The 17,626-nt window shown below is 44.0% G+C and overlaps 3 protein-coding genes across 7 annotated transcripts; 1 reads left to right on the top strand and 2 right to left on the bottom strand.

Moving 5' to 3' along the window:
• Positions 1-244: 244 nt before the first annotated feature.
• On the bottom strand, positions 245-8,461 carry eif5 (eukaryotic translation initiation factor 5). Of its 4 annotated transcripts, none has more exons than XM_020104783.2 (12): positions 8,310-8,461; positions 7,538-7,774; positions 4,872-5,151; positions 4,616-4,697; positions 4,280-4,452; positions 4,015-4,126; positions 3,781-3,911; positions 2,662-2,823; positions 2,242-2,403; positions 1,970-2,134; positions 1,024-1,164; positions 245-892 (listed from the first exon to the last, which is right to left on the bottom strand). In XM_020104783.2, the coding sequence occupies exons 3-12, from the start codon at positions 4,941-4,943 to the stop codon at positions 794-796; spliced, it is 1,299 nt and encodes a 432-aa protein (XP_019960342.1). In that variant the 5' UTR covers positions 4,944-5,151; positions 7,538-7,774; positions 8,310-8,461; the 3' UTR covers positions 245-793. The 4 variants fall into 4 exon arrangements, with proteins under 4 accessions (XP_019960342.1, XP_019960341.1, XP_069391637.1 ...); XM_020104782.2 differs by having other exon boundaries at positions 3,781-3,938; XM_069535536.1 differs by having other exon boundaries at positions 3,781-3,938; positions 8,039-8,430.
• An 853-nt stretch (positions 8,462-9,314) lies between these two features.
• vps29 (VPS29 retromer complex component) lies at positions 9,315-14,111 on the top strand. The gene is made up of 4 exons (XM_020104784.2): positions 9,315-9,445; positions 12,581-12,772; positions 13,247-13,482; positions 13,584-14,111. Exons 1-4 carry the CDS (start codon positions 9,443-9,445, stop codon positions 13,699-13,701), a joined length of 549 nt encoding a protein of 182 aa, XP_019960343.1. The 5' UTR covers positions 9,315-9,442; the 3' UTR covers positions 13,702-14,111.
• Positions 14,112-14,479: 368 nt separating this feature from the next.
• LOC138412209 (protein FAM216A) lies at positions 14,480-17,084 on the bottom strand. 2 transcript variants are annotated; one of them, XM_069535539.1, is made up of 5 exons: positions 16,917-17,084; positions 16,043-16,179; positions 15,776-15,902; positions 15,402-15,591; positions 14,480-15,160 (listed from the first exon to the last, which is right to left on the bottom strand). In XM_069535539.1, the coding sequence occupies exons 1-5, from the start codon at positions 16,933-16,935 to the stop codon at positions 15,124-15,126; spliced, it is 510 nt and encodes a 169-aa protein (XP_069391640.1). In that variant the 5' UTR covers positions 16,936-17,084; the 3' UTR covers positions 14,480-15,123. The 2 variants fall into 2 exon arrangements, 1 of the variants encoding a protein (XP_069391640.1); XR_011244699.1 differs by lacking the exon at positions 16,917-17,084 and having other exon boundaries at positions 15,402-15,604; positions 16,043-16,183.
• Positions 17,085-17,626: the final 542 nt, after the last annotated feature.

A 17,626-nucleotide genomic window follows, 5' to 3' on the forward strand; every position in this document is an offset into this window, starting at 1 on the left:
GGTTAACAGACCACTTCCTGTTGTATTTTACATTTCTAGACGATCACGTGAAGGATTGTCTGAAGTGTAAATTAAGTTTCATTCTACTTGATGTTTCTCCTTTATTCATCTACTACACGAGGCTGTGATCGTGTTTCTCACTGACTCCAGCGTCAACAGCTGTTGCTCTGGTAACAAAGAGAATGTGGACGTACCTGTAATAATTTCCCAGACTCCATCACTACGTCTGACAAACACGCAAAAATCCAAATATATTCAGTTTAATGACAGAAGAAGCAAATAAACACGAGATTCTTGGACCAGTGAATTTTTCAATCAATCCTCAAACAGGTCATCGTTAATATTCTGTCCATCAATGTTACTATAGAGGAGCTTTAGAATTTAATTTGGGGTCACCTGCATGTACGATTTCAATCCAAAGTAAACGATCAAGTGTGCTGGATAGCAAAACATTCATTCTTTATTGACTGGAAAAATACAGGGACCAAAAAAAAAAAAAAAAAAAACACAACAACAAAATGTGCAGTCAAAATGATCCCAGAACACCCCTGATTAAAATCCCCAAATCGACTTCATTCCATCAACTCAATAGATCTCAGAAATTAGATTAGCGTTAATGTGCAGCAAGTAAAGCGCTATGTTAAGTCATGCCACAAAGCAGAGGAGGGAGAGGGACGGGGGACGAGGGGGGGGAGGCAGGTAAGTAAAGGAGGGAGTGGCCAGCCATTTGGGTCGCACAGGGCATCGTGAGTCAAAGCCACAACACAAGAGAAGCATCAGCGTCGCCAGGGTCTCAGATTGCATCGATGTCGAGGTCGTCCTCTTCCTTTTCGGGCGTGTCTTTCTTCACTGTCTCCACTTTGAGCTCGCGGGCAGAGGACGAGTACACAACCTGAGGACACGAAACACAAAGCACTCAGCTGCTGAACGAAAACAAAGTTCACACGGAACAACGGATTCTCGCCGCAGTTGTGAGTTCACACAACACGACAGGAACACATCCAACTCATCTACATCCATCACCTCCACGTTCTCGTCATCTTCCACCTCCTCTTCTTCGCTGCCCTCACTCTCCTCCTCTGCCTCCTTCAGCCATTTGACGAAAGGAGCAGCCTTGGCGTGGATCTCTTTGGCAAGTTCCTTAGAGACGTATTTCTTAGAGACCTGGTGGAGAAAGACATCAGTCGTCAGTCAGGCTCTGGTTTAATTTAGTGTTGTACTGTAAAAAAGAAAAAGTTATTTTCTCCAGTTGGTGCTCGGAGTAAAATTCTCTGATGTTCAGTGTAAACAATAAAAAAAACCAAAGTGTTCTTCGTGGTGTGTTCTCTGTTCAGATCAAACCTGTCTGTGCCTTTTCTAACCAGACTCACTGCTTCATACAGTTTGGCTTCAGCACAGTCTGGTCCTGATTATGCGTCAGTGTGTGATAAGTCTGTTCCAACACTGGATTTGAGTTCAAGTCAACAAACGTTGAGGAAGCTGCAGGAAATGTTTGCAGGAATCGTCACTTACTTCAGTTTCGACAGGAAAATGCAAAATGTACCAATTTATCTGTTGTCTGTGAAGTAGCATATATACATATATATTTTTTTATTTATTTATTTTATTTTATCATATGCAGTTTAACACATACCTTTGTACCACTTCAGTTTATTTGCTGGATTCCAAACTGACTTTGTTTGATAAAAATCAGTATTAAACATTCAAAACAACTTTTTCTGTAAGTCACATTAGAGTAAACACTAGCCGCTGTATGAAGTTTAATATTTAACTGAATAAATACCACTGCTGCTTCTTTAACCTTGTATCAGTTAATGTTCACAACGTGTGTTCACAACCTGATAAGAAAAAATAAAAAAAAAGGTCTTTGCCTCGTCGCCGCTAAAAGTAAATGTTCTTGTTTCCATTTAACAGGATTTTTAAAATGCTGAACTCAGTTTTTCATATTAAGATGTCTACACACGCTCACCTTCTCTGCCCAGGTGAATATGACGTCCTCCTCCAGCAGGTCAGCGTCGTACAGGTCTTTGAGGATGATGGGAACTCGCGACAGCAGCTGGACCTGATGCAGCTTCACGACACACTCGAAGCCTCCCAACAGATACTTCTGGGCCTTCTTGTTGTTGTGGCAGAACTGTGGAGAAACAGAAGACAGTCAGACGACCACTCGTGTCATGAGGGGAAAAATCTGATGTTACATCTGATCCAGAGAAACGTTAAGAGGCGCATCGTTCGACTTACTCGCAGGAAGTGGCGTTTGTACTTCTTGATCTGATCGCGAATGTTCTCGTTGAAGAGCAGCTCGCTGAGGATGAGGGGGCCCATGGCCTTCACATCCAGACGCTCTGCCTCCGCCAAGATATCCTTATCAGCCCCGTCGATGGTTCCACTCTCCTTCTTTTGCTAAAGGAGGAAAGAAAACATTTTAGAGTTTGTGTTCTTGATTTACGCTCATGAATTTAATACTAGTTTTTGTTTCTCACAGTTTAAACATGTAAAGAGAAACGATTAATTTGGTATTTTACAGATATAAGCACTGATCCATCAGTGAACCAACCTATGAACATTAATCTGGAATGAAAATTTTACATTTGTAAAAGGAAAAAACAGACGATGTGAGTGAATAAAGACAATTCTGAATCAGCAGCCTGTGATTCTTACTTTGACAAAGTTGTAGAACAGGTTGACTCTCTCCTCCAGGGGTTTCTCCAGGTCCTCGCTGAGCGTCAGGTTCTTGGCGTGGTCGCTGATCTCCTCCATTCGCCGCCGCTGTGCCTCCTCCGTAGTCTCCTCGGCCCAGTCCTCGTCGTCGTCGTCTCGGTCCTGACGAGCAGACACAGAAACGTCAAGCAACAATTACAGACAGACAAACATTGAGGTTTTCCACTGAGGGATCTTAAACACAAACAATGTAAAAGAACTGATGATTTTTTATGATCTGAACTGATAGAACTGCTCTGTTTGGGGAAACTTCAGCTTAAAACACAAGATGTGTGCATCGTCAGATCAGGAGAGTGAGTTGCGTGAGCGCTACAGAATTATAAAAGAATGCAGCTCCACCTTGTTAACCTCCCAGTATGTAAAGTAAAGGAGTAAAGAAGTAAAGGGGACAATAAGGTATAGTGTACAAAACAAACTTCTTACATAGATAGATTTATATCTGATATAATTTATTTAGAGCTAAAGAAACTAAACTAAAAGCACTTGTGAACCAGGTATGTAATAAAAAAACAAATTAGACCTTGCTGCACTTAAAAACCTGAAAGTTTCTGTGGTTGTTAAAATGTGGTGGTTTCCATGAAGCCAATGTAAAGACAGTGTTTCCCACAGTTTAAATACGTTTGAACTGTTTCTTTGCTCAGCAACAGTTTCTGAGGCTGAACTTTAAACCACAGGTTGTGAATCATGAAACCTGAGCAAACAGACGCCGTCATTATCATGTTTAACATAATTTCTCAGCAAACAACCACAGAACAAATTAAGTTTTAAGAGATAAATAATGATCATGATAATTTTATGATCTGTTGAAGAATCCAACAGTCAACCAGCATGTGAACGATTTCATGAAATGCACAGAGTCCGATAACTAAAGTGGCAGCAGACTGTGCGACGCTGATAATCAACTCTGTTTGTGTACTTAAACAAAGATAAGCTTCTCAACCAGGCCACTGAACTGTGACCAGGGAGTTTCCTTCTCTGCAGTTTAGGTGAGTGTGTAACGGGACCTGACGTTACCAGTACTAGTTTCTTATTGGTCAAGTATCTCAGAATGAAACCCACCACGACCTCAGGAGCGTTAAAGTTCTCTTGGTTCCCAGCCTCTCCGCTGCCGGAGCCGTTCTCCTTGTCCTTCTTGCGGTTCTTCTTCTCTTTCTCTTTCTTTGCAGATGCGGATCCACTGTCGGTGCTCTCTGTTGATGGGGAGGAAGAATAATTTTCTGCTGTGCATTTATTTTAAAAGTTTCAGCGGAAACTGCTCATTTTGTTTCATTGGAAGCAGGAACACTTTCTCACCTGGTGGGTTTTTGAGGATGAACGTGCAGAGTTTGTGTCTGGTGTCGAGCATGCCGCGGTTTCCACAGGCCTTACAGGAAGTGCCAATGGTTTGTTTCTTGGGATTGACATGCTGTGAGAGGAACAGACACAGTCAAAACTAAAATAAACCACGACGGCTCTGCTTTATGAATTTAAATAGTTGACATTTTTGGGAGTTTCTTCAGATCAGACGGATCGAGGTCGTGTGAAATGACCAAGCACGGCGTCCAGACGCGATATTTACCAGATCAGTTTCAGGGTTGTCACACTCGGTGCACAGCACAAATTTTCTGATGAACCCATCAAGCATGTCCTGCAACTTGTTCGCCTCGTGGGATCCGTTGACGATGTAACGGTCGTTTTTGGAATCAAACTGGGTCTGAGCGCCGAGTTCACAACCAAAAAACTTGGTCGGGTCTGCGGGGGCAGAGAGCAGAGATGACATCAGAGGTCACAGTGAAATAAACATCACAGAACGCATAGTTTAACCAAATGTCCGTTTCTTATCTTAATAAATATATTTCTAAGTCCTGGAACTAAACCTGAAACAGAAGAAGACACCACACAAGGTGTTACTTACATGTTGGAGGCCTGTTCAGTGCCTTTGCAACATCAACCATGTTGACAATAACTGTCTTAATTCCATTCCCTTTGCCTTCAACCTGAATGGAAAATACAACACAAGGTTTGACTGACATCGTTCCCTCTACACAAGTTAAGGCTGCACAGTGACTTCTTTAACAAAATGTTATCAGTCAACTCTGATTTGATCCGTATCAACATTTCAACTTGGACGTTCTGGAAACTGTAGAATATCCATGATGGGGAGGAGTTACCTTGGCAATCAGACGGGGCATCTTGTAGCGGTAGAACTGGTCTGACACGCTGCGGTTGACGTTGACAGACATTTTGGCTGGATGTTAGCACTATCAGTAAGATAAAAGGATCTTGGTTGGGGATTTTTCGGGATCTTCTGTCTGGAAAAGAGGGGATGACATAAACGACTGCAAGCGTGCTCGGTCTCTGACATGAAAAATGTTGTGCCGCTGTGGCCGCAAGCTCCTTGCTTGAAGGCTAGATTTCCACCACACAGGTTCCAACGGCTGCGCAACAGCTCTGAAAGAGGAGAGAGGGACAAAAGACAATCAATATTTAATCAGGAAAATCTAGAAGCATCTTCGTGTGAGTTGTAGATCACTTCAATACAGATTGTCATTCATTTATATATATATATTAGTTATTGGCAAATTAATTTTAAACATCTGATTAAGTAGTTTAAGTCATTTTCTAACCACCACCTGGTTCAAACTGTTTCAAACTGCTGCTGCGACAATTAAAGATCAGGAGAGAACGACAAAGATTTCATTGTGAAATCAACGATGTTTATAAACCAAACAATTGAGGCACATTAATCATTGTATTGTGGCTGCCACCCAGACAACACTGTATTATTTATTTTGCATTGACAGCGGTTTGTGATCTTGACAGCTCGCAGGCCACGAGAACACAATGAAACGATTCCTGTGGTGCAAAGTGATTCCAGGGTGGCTGCAGCCATTTCTCCAGTTACCAGAATTTACAGGAGGAACCAGAGTGTCGGACACAACCGAGGGACACTGCAGAGTCGGGGGTTTGTGCCAAAATCCAGTGACAACCAGGCATCGGTTCAAACATGACTGACACCCTCGGTACCGAATCACGACGCAGACATCGTTGCCTGAGCTCTGAAAATGTTTCTCTGCTTACAAACAACAGAAACACTGCACGTGTCTAGATTAATGTTTAAGTCATTACACTCAAACTCGAGCCAACAAAATGTCTACAGCGGTCGACAGTCAATATTTCACACGTTTCAAGTGTTAGAAAACAAATCTGTGTAAAAATAAGCACACAACAAACTTAATGAAGCACCTGACAACAAACAAACTGATTTAAAAGCAGAGGGAAACTCCTTCTTGACCATTTACACCACGTCGAGCGCATCAGCTGACAGTGTGGACGTCCCTGGCCCCAACAGGGACAATTGACGAGTTTGGAGCTGCGGTATTTTGCTGCGTTAGGAAACAGTCACACATACACGAAGCAAATATCACGGGTCAAAGTTCACCGAGGTTGAACTCAACACAAATCCACACTGAAATTTGCCTCGCCACTGGAAACAAGGGTTTAATTTTCCCCTCGCTTGCACTTATTGGAAGTGAACGGGAAGCAAAGGTTCGCTACTGTTGCATTCATGTGTATGTGACCGAGCCCCTGAGCAATGAAACTGTTCGTGTTGCATAATTGTAGTCGGATTAGGTTTTACGTTCTAAAGTTTTTAACGTATATGTGCAATAAGTATATTTTTAACATGCCACAAACAAGTCACTTTCATGTGCAATAATACTTGAATATCTATACTTGTATTTAACAATACTCCTTATCGATACCAAGTACTACCATTTTATCATGGTTTAGTGTCAAACTCTACTGATTTATTTCCCAGTATTTGCTAACCAGGACCTCAGTACTTGGTTTCGTTCCCTTCCGTGTACCTCATGTATTTTCATGACGATACATCTTGAATCGCAAACACTTGATATGTTAAATTTCAACTTCCAAAAGCTCGAGAGTAAACGGAGCTTATCCAACATCATCTTGTGCTTGTTAATAATAAAAACTGTTGGAAAAGTATTTTTGATTTACCATCAATAAAAAAAAAAAAAACCTTAAAAGATTCCACATAGCTCCTCATTCAAATATGTCTCAACTGAAAACCAGTGGGAGCTTCAACTCCTGCTTGACAGAACCGATTTTGCAAACATGCACAAGAGCCAGTTTCCAGCCTCTGCTCTGCCAACATACCGCAAATCCAGCAAATATCGATGTGATCCGGCAGTGGGGGAGCAAGCTCAGCAGATTACACCAAAGAGGAAAAATAAAACCGGGCCACCACACTGGACGCATTGCAGAGCTTTTGTGGGCATGTAAATACAGAAAAAAGCCTTTTGTCTTACATGCGGGCCTCTGGCTTTAGTCACATAAGGCCTGCTCTTGTTAATAGGTCACAAACAGGAGGCCCAGCAGCTGCCAAACACCCCCCCCCCCCCCCCCCACCCTCCATCCTCTCTACTGACGGCTCTGGTGGCGGATCCCCGGACTGGAGGATGTCAGGGCGGCTCCGCATGAGGTGACTCACTGCCGGTTCGTCAGTGGCACCGGGGAGTCCCCGGGCTGAGGTGAAGCAAGCACGGGTCGAGGCTATTTCAGGGGGGGGGGGGGGTGGGAGGTGGTGGTGGAGGCTAGTTAGCTTAGCTGGATGCTTGGTGCAGAGTGCGTCATCCAGCCACTGCACACGAGTGACGGGAATGGGAGACGCCATTTTGATACAGGGGCACAGAAAACATGTCATACTGCAATAACAACACGCGCGCACACGCACACACAGCAAAGACAGACACACGCCACGTTTATCACGACTCCTTTACAAACACTGGTCGTAGACGGAGCCCCGGGTACTCACCGTTTTCGCAAAACAAAGACATAAACACAACGCTGATCGTCCAAGAGACGCAGTGAACGGAGCTGGATGGCTGCGGCGGGTGTCGTGTGGGTTGCAGCAGAGTTCCTTGGTGGTTTAGCGGCTCCCGAAGACGCGCAGTCCAACACCCGAGAGCGTCCAACCGGTGCAGGTGCCAGGCTCGGAGACGGAGGCAGGGCTTCTGGGTCGTCCTCGCGGGGTTTCGAGGGAGGGGGGGACCTTCGGAGGGAGAGGGAGGGGGGGGGGAGAAGACACTCACATTACAGCGGAAGCTAACGTTAGCATCATCATCTGACGTTAATCGTTCTGCGTGAATGTCACGACGGCGAAGAAACCACGCAATCCTCAGCGCGTCCCGTTAGCTGGGCGACACAGCGTAGCTCGACGGGAGGCTAACATGCTAACCTTACACGTGTTGCCAATTACACCCCCCCCCTCCACACACACACACACACACAAAAAAACACAGTTCCGACGATTAACCTGATGTAAACAGTCGTCAAAGTGGAGTGACGCCACTTTGTCGCGCGGTCAGACGGTGAAAGCTCAACAGTGACCATCGGCCGTGTGTCGTAACGGCTTGCTACTCCTGGAAATAGCCAGAGCCCCGATGCTAACGCAACGTCAGCTATTAGCCGAGGTCTGTCGACGCGCCGCGTTGATCGCGACCGAGCGGTTTCCTCGGCCTTACAGCCCCGCGCGGCTCGCGACCGCTTCTCGGGGGAAAGACGCGGACACGCGTGAGGGAACCTACGTCCGGACGAAGCGGTGGCAGCTCGGTGGATGTGTGAGTCTCCTCTCGCCTCTCGAATGTTCCGACGCTTCTCTGCGCTTTGACTCTGAGCTGAAGCACCGCCGAGCGACCGCCGCACACTTCCGGCGCGGGCGCCCGCTTCAAACTAAAAGGGTCCCGCGAGCTGACGGGGCTGAGATAAGAGGAGAGGAGAGGATGAAATAAAATTAAAAAAAAAAAAAAAAATACAAATGGACCACCGACACGATGAGTTTGCATCATTGCATGTCTCTGCATCACCTTTTGGAAGATCTGAATAGATTTAACAACACTCTCCCCTCTCTACCTCTCACTGTGTAATATCCATACCATAACGTGCAATACACACATTTATTAAACACTGTATTTATCTGTAAACGTACATATTCCTTACCTCTTTATTTGCACTGTTACCTTACCTTACTTACTTTATGTCATATGTACACTAGTTGAACTGTTATTGGAGTGTTTTTTAAAAATCTCATTGTACATGTGTATAGCGACAATAAATGCATTCTATTCTATTTGTGCTACTTTGTGCTCATTGTGCATCATATTGTGACTGTTTGGCAGTTTTGCATCCTTTTGTGGTACATCGTCACATCAAGTGTGTGTCTCTTTGTGCTTATTTTGCATCACGTTTCTGACAGAATCCTCTCTCGTCTTGTTTACTTTGCCTGTCTGTGCTCATTTTGCATCACCATTTGCTCGTTTTGTTCCTGTTTGTGCTCCCTCAGTTGACCTCACGCACAAAAACCAGGTCCATTGGGCTCCAGAGAGCCTCTCGAAAGTTTTTATAAGTTTCAGTCTTTATTTTCTTCATATTTAAATGTATTACTAATCTGGTAGCAGGAACGAAAACAATTTCCCTAAGCATTGTACTGTGTATGATTGTGTATGTGACAGATAAAACAATCTTATATCTTGATACTCCAGGGGCCCACCTGTGGCGCGTTTAACGCACCGTGCTTTTACTTTGACAGGCTCCACAGGAAGCATCGCACCCCCGGCTCGACGCACGCGCTCGCCTCCGGTCCTCTGATTGGCTGTACGCGGTGACGTGCTCCGTGCGCAGACGCTCCCGCAGGTCGACGGTGCTCGCAGCGGATCAGAAGATGGTGAGTGTGAAATGGCGAAAAGGCCTCGACTTCATTTCTCTCCGCGCGTGTTCCCGCCTCTGCCCTCCAGATGTGGCGCGGACTCCCGCTGGGTTCCGCCCCGCGTCGCTGCTCCAGATGTTCGTTGTGTTGTGTTTCACAGTGAAGCGTCAGCGCCGAGGCGGATCCGCGGTCACATGACACACGGACGGTTGAAGTCCCAAACAACCGGAGAAAGCCGCCGCGGCTCACTCGCTCACCCTCCCGGTGTTTCCTCACTTCGTCTCGCTCGCTCACCACGCGCTGCGGTTCCGCCGTTTTGTTGGTGTCGCGACATCTGCGTCACTTTTCCTGTTTGCTAACCGGTTAGCTCTCAAAGCTAGCAGGCTAACTGTGAATGCAGTGAGGCTTCCTGCACAGACAGGAAGCTTCACTGATGTTGAACCAGAACTACAGGTTCCACCGTTTGAACACGATGTGAAGTAAATGTTAAATAACACCAGGAGCACATCTGCCCGCTATTCATTCACTCACTCTGTCTCTCTTTTCATTTGGTCACAAGTCGGACACTAGTTTGGAGGATTTACGTCACAGATGAACGTGACACTGTTATTTGATTTAAAGCTTCTGACTCTCCAACTCTCTGTAGATTCATTCATTCGTCTCATCAACATCCACAACATCCAGTTTGAATTCATGTGAATGAGTAAATCTGAAAACATTTACATGAGCATGAACATTTTATCTTTACAGTCTAGTCCCAAAGTTACTGAGTAAGTATCTGACAATTGAGAAATCATTTCGTCTTTGGTTTGGATCAATGTGAATTATTAGATTGTAAATAACAACATGTGCAGGTTCAGTTTTAATCTGCGTGGTCAGATTATTTCTACTTTCATTTTCTTTAATGGTCGTTTACTTCGATCCAACCTCGGAGGCCATTTATTCTGCAGAGAATCTTGTTTTTGAATCGTGTTCCCATAAAATATAAGTTGACTTTTTTCTGAAAACCTGATGTGCTCACACTCAAAGGGGAATTCTGGTATCTTTCAACCTGGGCCTTATGTTGAAAATGATTTGTGGTCGTGGAAATAAATAGTACTTAGCAAAACTTTCCAAAATTCCAGAATTCCCCTTTTTAATGCAGGAAAACTTGAAATGCGTTGATTTTTAAAATATTCCCAGTGTCACTGCTGGAGATCCAAGGTCACATTACATCTCAGCATTGCCGACTTCATCCTCTTTCCTTTATATGTCTCACAGTCAATAACACATGTTGATCCAAACTTCAGCTCACTTCTCTCAATCATATCAGCAAAACATTTTGCCCATGAGTCACCAAACTGCACCACATCACCTGTCGTAAGCTACAACAATGTTTTCTAACACAGAAACGTAGCTTAGCACAGTGCACTGCTCCGACACACATGCAGTATTGAACAAATGACATTAGCCTGAACACAACATGTCATGATAACGTACCAAACTAGGACATGTACTGTAGTCGCTCCGACATGATTTTAATCTGCTCACAATCAGGTGATGACAGAATGTTTTGCTTCATCATTATCACTAACCATCCGCCATTAACCAATGATTCAATCACATTGTTGTTTAATTTCCTTATTTGATTTTGAATGATTAATATCTGTCTACTTAATCCATTCACCTTTTTTAATTTCTAATTTCAGTTTTCCCCTCTTCTCCCAACTCTTTCTTCTCTTGTTTTCTTCTGTTTGTCTTTTTTTTCCAACCCCTCAATCTTCGGTCATGCCTCGTCGTGTCATTCTCTCCACGCACATCCCGCCTTCCTCTCTATCTCACCCACTCCCCCTCTCCTTGCGTGTCTCCAATCAACCAGGCTGGTCACCGGGTAAGTGCCCTCGCTCTGTGTTGGAATCCTTGTTTTCTGCTCGCTCCTCTGCCTGCCACACTAACACAGGAGAGGGGGTTTGCACGGCCATGGAGGTCCGCTGCGTCTCACGGCACCGCCAGCCGCCGCTAAACCAGCAGCCGCTAAACCAGCAGCCGCTAAACCAGCAGCTGCAGTGCGGTGAAGTGGTGCCTGACACTCGCTTGTAGCTGTTATCCTACAGAAAATCTAACTTATGACTCATTCAGCCAAATAAATACAGATTCAAGACCACATTAAGCTAAGGTGTAAAATTAAATCAAACTTTATTCAGAACAAATTAAATACGCTGCTGTTTTTTCACAATGCATACATATGAAGTATAGTATGTAAATAAAGATGGACGATGCATCTCCATTAGCACTATCCAGAAATTGAAAAACTCCAACACAGCCTGGATACGAGCGCTGACATCTACAATCCTTTCACTCCATTTTATATCTTCAAATAAGTAATTAAAACCAAACCCACATCAGTGTGATAAGAAATAAATGACATAGAACCATTTTTTTTACTTTGGTCCATGTCCCGTCAACTAACATAGAGGCAGGGTTCATTACCTGTACTGCAGCTGGCCACCAGGGGGCAATTGAGATGCTTTGGCTTCACTTAGAGAAGCCGCCACGTCGTCCATCTTTATCTAGAGTCTGTGATATGACGTTACAAAACAGTTCCTGGTGAAACTGACATTTAATGTACGATGTCACCTTGAAATAAAAGTATTAACATGCAGCCGTAACTAATATCTGAAGCATCTCTGTGATGCTAAGTTGAGTTTTCTCTTAGTTAAGGGTTGAATTTAATTAAGAAACCCTCAGAGTTGCTGGTGTTTGATTCTAATATCCTGGTGTCATGTATCTGTCATTGAGTGTCTGAAATCCAACTGTTTGACTCCATATTTTTCCACTGGTCTGTTTTTGGAATAAACAAGATGTAGTATTTACTACCCGGTTTGAATTCAGACGATCAATGAAGCTTCTCACAAACATCGCTTATCCTCAAGTTGTTGTTCGGGTGTAGTCAACTAAAGTTTGGTTGTAAAGAACTAACAGAGGAGGACAATGATTCTGGTGGAGTTTGTTTGCATAATCCTCCTGCTGTTAAAACGACCAGCGGCATCCCGCAGGGTTCGATCCTCAGCCCACTTATTTTTTTTTTTAAGATGCCACAACATACAGTCTGAACTCTCCAGCGTCACATCGGTTTTTAACTAATCTGTGTGTGTGTGTGTGTGTTGCTGTCAGTTGGTCCTGGTGTTAGGTGACCTGCACATCCCCCACCGGTGCAACACGCTGCCAGCCAAGTTCAAGAAGCTGCTGGTCCCGGGGAAGATCCAACACATTCTCTGCACGGGAAACCTCTGCACCAAGGAGAGCTATGACTACCTGAAGACGCTCGCTGGAGACGTGCACATAGTACGAGGAGACTTCGATGAGGTGAGTGTATTGTTTGTAGACGACTCACGCACAACTCGCCCGTATGTATAAGTCGTAAACGTTACACCACCAGATGAGATCACACGAGGTTCACCAGCCGCCTCTGCTTCCTCTTTAACGTTGTTTTGCTTGCCCCTCTTTATTTAAACATGTTGAAGCTCGAGCTACGTGACACAACCTAACCACAATGCAATTAGGCAACTCCTGATGTCGCATTCAAACTGAGCGAGCAGCGTCTAGATTAAAGTCACCAGCGTGTGAGTCCTGTCGTGAGTTTGAGACTGATGTTTGGCTCCTATGCTTAAAACATAAAGAATTATTTAGGTACCAAATAATTATCAGTTGATTTTAGTCAATCAGGAAATTGATCGTAGTAGTAGTTCTACAGAACACATCACAGTTTTCAGTTGTATAATTACAAAAACAGCGGTGAATAGACGTCTTTGTGTATCTGGGTTCTTTATCCGCTCACAGAACCTGAACTACCCGGAGCAGAAGGTGGTGACAGTGGGCCAGTTTAAGATCGGCCTGATCCACGGCCACCAGGTGATTCCCTGGGGCGACATGGCGAGCCTGGCGCTGCTGCAGAGACAGCTGGACGTCGACATCCTCATCTCCGGCCACACGCACAAGTTCGAGGCGTTTGAGAACGAAAACAAGTTCTACATCAACCCCGGGTCTGCCACAGGAGCCTACAGCGCACTGGAGAGGTGGGAGATCAAAACTCTACTTAATAACTCATTTAATTAGATGGAAGTTTTGTTTTGGATGAGACTTGACCCCAAAACACATCTGTGTTCTTTTCTTCCAGCAACATCATCCCCTCCTTCGTATTAATGGACATCCAGGCTTCCACCGTGGTGACGTACGTCTATCAGCTGATCGGAGACGACGTGAAGGTGGAGAGAATCGAGTACAAGAAATCTTAAAGACGTCATGAGGAGAAAATTTGGGTTAACGTGGCTCAGTCTCGCATTTCATTCCTTTTTCTAACGGGGAGACGGGGCGGCGGCCACCCCACACCCCCGACCCCCCACCCCCCCCACCGCCTCGCAGTCACCACGATCTTAATCCAAACTTTACTCTCGAAGACCTGTGTATTATATTGTTTATATGTCATCAGCATTTGCTTGAATCCAAGCTGTCCTCTGGTCACTGTAGAGAATGCAATAACGTCACGTGTATTTGTTATCAAAAGAAATATTTGGTGCCATTTTCTGTCTTTGATCGTTGAGTTTTTTTTTGTTCACCCTCGTGTCCTGTTCACGTAACAAACAGGACTTTAGCTTCATGTAGTCGATCATTCTCTCTGTTTCCCCTCAATAAAGATCTAATTTCACTCTGTCGCTGTTTTGTCGTAAAGTAGATCGACAGTGATGCGCACGACTACGAACACTTCAGTGTGCAGCTCATTGTTCGCAGTGTCAGTAAAACACAGCAGGTACTGAAGCGGAGGCTCCGAGGGAGAAAGAGGAAAAAGTTCTCCGGGTGTTTTTTGATCAGAGAAAGTGAAAAACAGTTTTAGTTTACGAACAAAGTGAATTCAACACAAATCAACTCACACGTGATGTTGAAGAAAAATGTAAAATGAAAACAGGGTTGTTCAGCGATGCTGAGGAAAAGGCCGGAGAGGTTTGGGGTAGAAAGCTGGAAGAGCATGGAACAGGAATAACTATCAGTCTTTTACTTGTAATAATTTAGGGCTCCGATTTTCAAGATGTTTTATTCCCAGTAGAATGAAGTACAGAAAAATAACCCTGATAAGAAAAACATACGAAAGTATAATTAAATGTGTATTTACAAGATGAGACAAGAACAAATAAATGGTAATAATGATATAATAATAATAATAATACTTGTAAATACTGCACAGTCACGTGCGTTGGGGTTTATCGCAATATTTATATCAAATATCCTCCTTTGGTCTCATGATTTACAGTAAAGGAAACAGCTCAGAGAAATAAATGAGATCTGTGTCCTCTGCTTTATTTTAGACAAAGTGTTAATTATCATTATTTCCAGAACGTAGTTTTCTCTCGTTGACACTGGAGGGCACCAGAGTTATTTAAACTGCTGCAAACTGAGCCGCAACTCATGAGCTCAACATCTTATACAAACTGAAATGATTCAGATTAGAGTGTAACGTACAACAACAGTAATCCAGTAATAACATGACAACTAAGGAACATTTACACAAATACATGGACATCATTATTTTATAAATATATACACACACATTGATACTGGTGTTTATTTATTGAAGATGCTTTTTTGAGACTTTTAAAGATCTGCAGAAAATGTCATAAATCTTAGAAGGTGTAGTCGAATCCTCTTCATCCTCCTCCTCCTCTTCATCCTCTTCCTCCTGCAACAGCCTGATCCTGGCTCCTGTAACAACAGACGAAAGCAGGACCCGACAAAAGGTTATTAAAGAAATAAAAGAATCATTCGTGTTCAATTATACAGTCAAATAAACGTTCTGGTCACAATAAACTTTGATTTTAGGGATTAAAACAAAGACTGATTCACTTTAATCAAAAGAGAAACCTTGCGCTGCGCATTTTAAAGCTCATTATTATTATATTGAAGATATTTAACTCTTTGGTTGCATTAACAGTGTGTTTCCCACCTTGCTCCTCTGCTTTGGGGGATTTTTGGAAGAAAGGATTTCCCAGGATGCCTTGCACTCGTACTTATCTTGGCCTTGTGCCTCGCTCTGGAGGAAACGTCTGATTGTTTTGTTGTTTGGCGTTTTTCACCCTCGCTCTCAGGTGAGGTCACAGACGTCACAATCAGGTCGTGGCTGTCGGAGTTAAAACCTGAAACCAGAAGCTGTTTATATATAATAATATAATATATATAATAGAACATATGATATAAAATGTCGTGAGGTCAATTTCTTCTTAAATTCTGTGTCACAGGACAAGAAATACAGAAAATCTGCTCCATGAGGAATCAGATGTGAGAGTCACAGTCGGTCACGTGTTCTAAGTCTCTCCTCACCTGCTCGTTTACACCTGTGCAGCACGTTCATGTAGTGTCGGGTGATGAGGCCCCGCACGTGTGCAGAGCTGCAGGAGGCGGAGACCGTGTACAGGTACTCTCTCTGAGCTGGAGTCAGGGCTGAGTGCTGAGGAGGACGAACACACCACACAGGTCATGTTACTTTCACTCAGTCGCTGGATCATCGGGTTTCTAACAGGACGTCTCAGGTCGATGCACTTGTAGCTCGGTGGACGTTAAAGTGGAGGGAGCTGCGAGGGAGCCCACCTTCAGGAACGGAGCTGCAGTCATCGTCTCAGGGATTCGTATGGTTGTTATTTGGTGGGTTTGTGTTTCAGCTGCTGCAGCTGCTGATCTGTTGGTTTTCAAACCACTGTTGGGGATCAAACCGACGTCTTTTAACCCTGTGACCAGAGAGGAAACACAGAGGTCAGCTGAGAGTCAGGACGTCCGAGACTGGACAGAGCGACCTTCCTGGTTCTGCAGCCATTCACGAGAAACCAGATGCAAGATGAGAAAAGATAAAAGAGCTTTTGCATGTTCTGCGTTGTTCCCCGTCGACTGTCGACGGTTAATAAACATGGACGACGCGTCTCCACTAAACTACCCCAGATACAAACGCTGCCATTTTGCGCTACTGATGCCATTTTTCGTAGCGACCGTCAGCTCATCCAATAAAGAGTTTGTCTGAAGCATCTTCAGGCCTCATGACGCACAACGAGCCTGAACTCAGGAAATTTCATCTCAGCTGGATCCAAACTACAGGAAACTCAGATTCTCCTGGTGAGACGAAGGCTTCCAGACGTCATGCTGTGTTTTATCACAATAATAATAAAGAGTTTTGTTCATGGACCTTTTTTAAACCATCGAGCCAAAGAGCTGCTCGTCAGGAGACACTTCCTGTGACACGGGTTTGAACCCGATCACGTTCTCGTGTGGAGTTTCTTTTCCACGGAACCAGACTCTAAGGTTTCAGAGCCGACAGGAAGCGACACGTGTTTGTTTCCTTTAACAAGGAGATGATGGTGTGTGGGTCATGTGACACCTGAAACAATGACACGGAGGATCTGATGCTCTCTGTCTCTGCCCTACTTTTATATTTTGAATAAAACGTGTTAATGAAACCATCATTTTCACTCACCCATCTTCGACTGATTCATCCCTGAACTCCTGCAACAGAGAGAAGAACGTCACAGTGTCTCCACATCATAATAATATGCTTTGATTTTCAACATTCACTCAACTGACGGGAAGATTCCTGGGAATTATTATTTTAATGAAATATCATCTAACCCCTCGATCTTCACAGCTTCTAGATTTCTCTCTCGCAGACGTAAATATTGAAATAACAATAAAAAAATGACGTATTCTTCACAAATATCAAACCAAATCATCTCAGTGACATTAAAAACCAACTCGAAATGATCTTTGAATGAATGAATGAATGATTTTAATACTTCACCTCGACGGAGTCTGATCTGGATGGAGCCTGTGAATCATCTGACTCTCTGCGAATGTCACTTGTTTCCTCATGATACGAAGACTTGACTCTGTCCGAGCAGCAGCAGCGAGTGTAGCTGCAGGTAAGAGACACGTGTCCTCAGGTCGGTCCAGGTAATTAAAGGAGTTTCTAACTGAGGACCTGCGGGGGGGCGGGGGGGGTGTCCTCTGTCATGAGGCTGCACACGACTGATAAGAAGCTTCTGAAGTTACTTTTTACCACAGAATAAAAAGTTCTGGATTCATCACTCGACAAGATTTGATTGAAATTTTGGATTTTAAACAGTTTTGCTTATTCTATGAAATGTAATCGTTAGAGCTTGATTGTCTCTAAGGATTCAACCTCTGGGG

The sequence above is a fragment of the Paralichthys olivaceus genome, chromosome 12, assembly GCF_024713975.1.
Source record: "Paralichthys olivaceus isolate ysfri-2021 chromosome 12, ASM2471397v2, whole genome shotgun sequence".
Classification (NCBI taxonomy): domain Eukaryota; kingdom Metazoa; phylum Chordata; class Actinopteri; order Pleuronectiformes; family Paralichthyidae; genus Paralichthys; species Paralichthys olivaceus.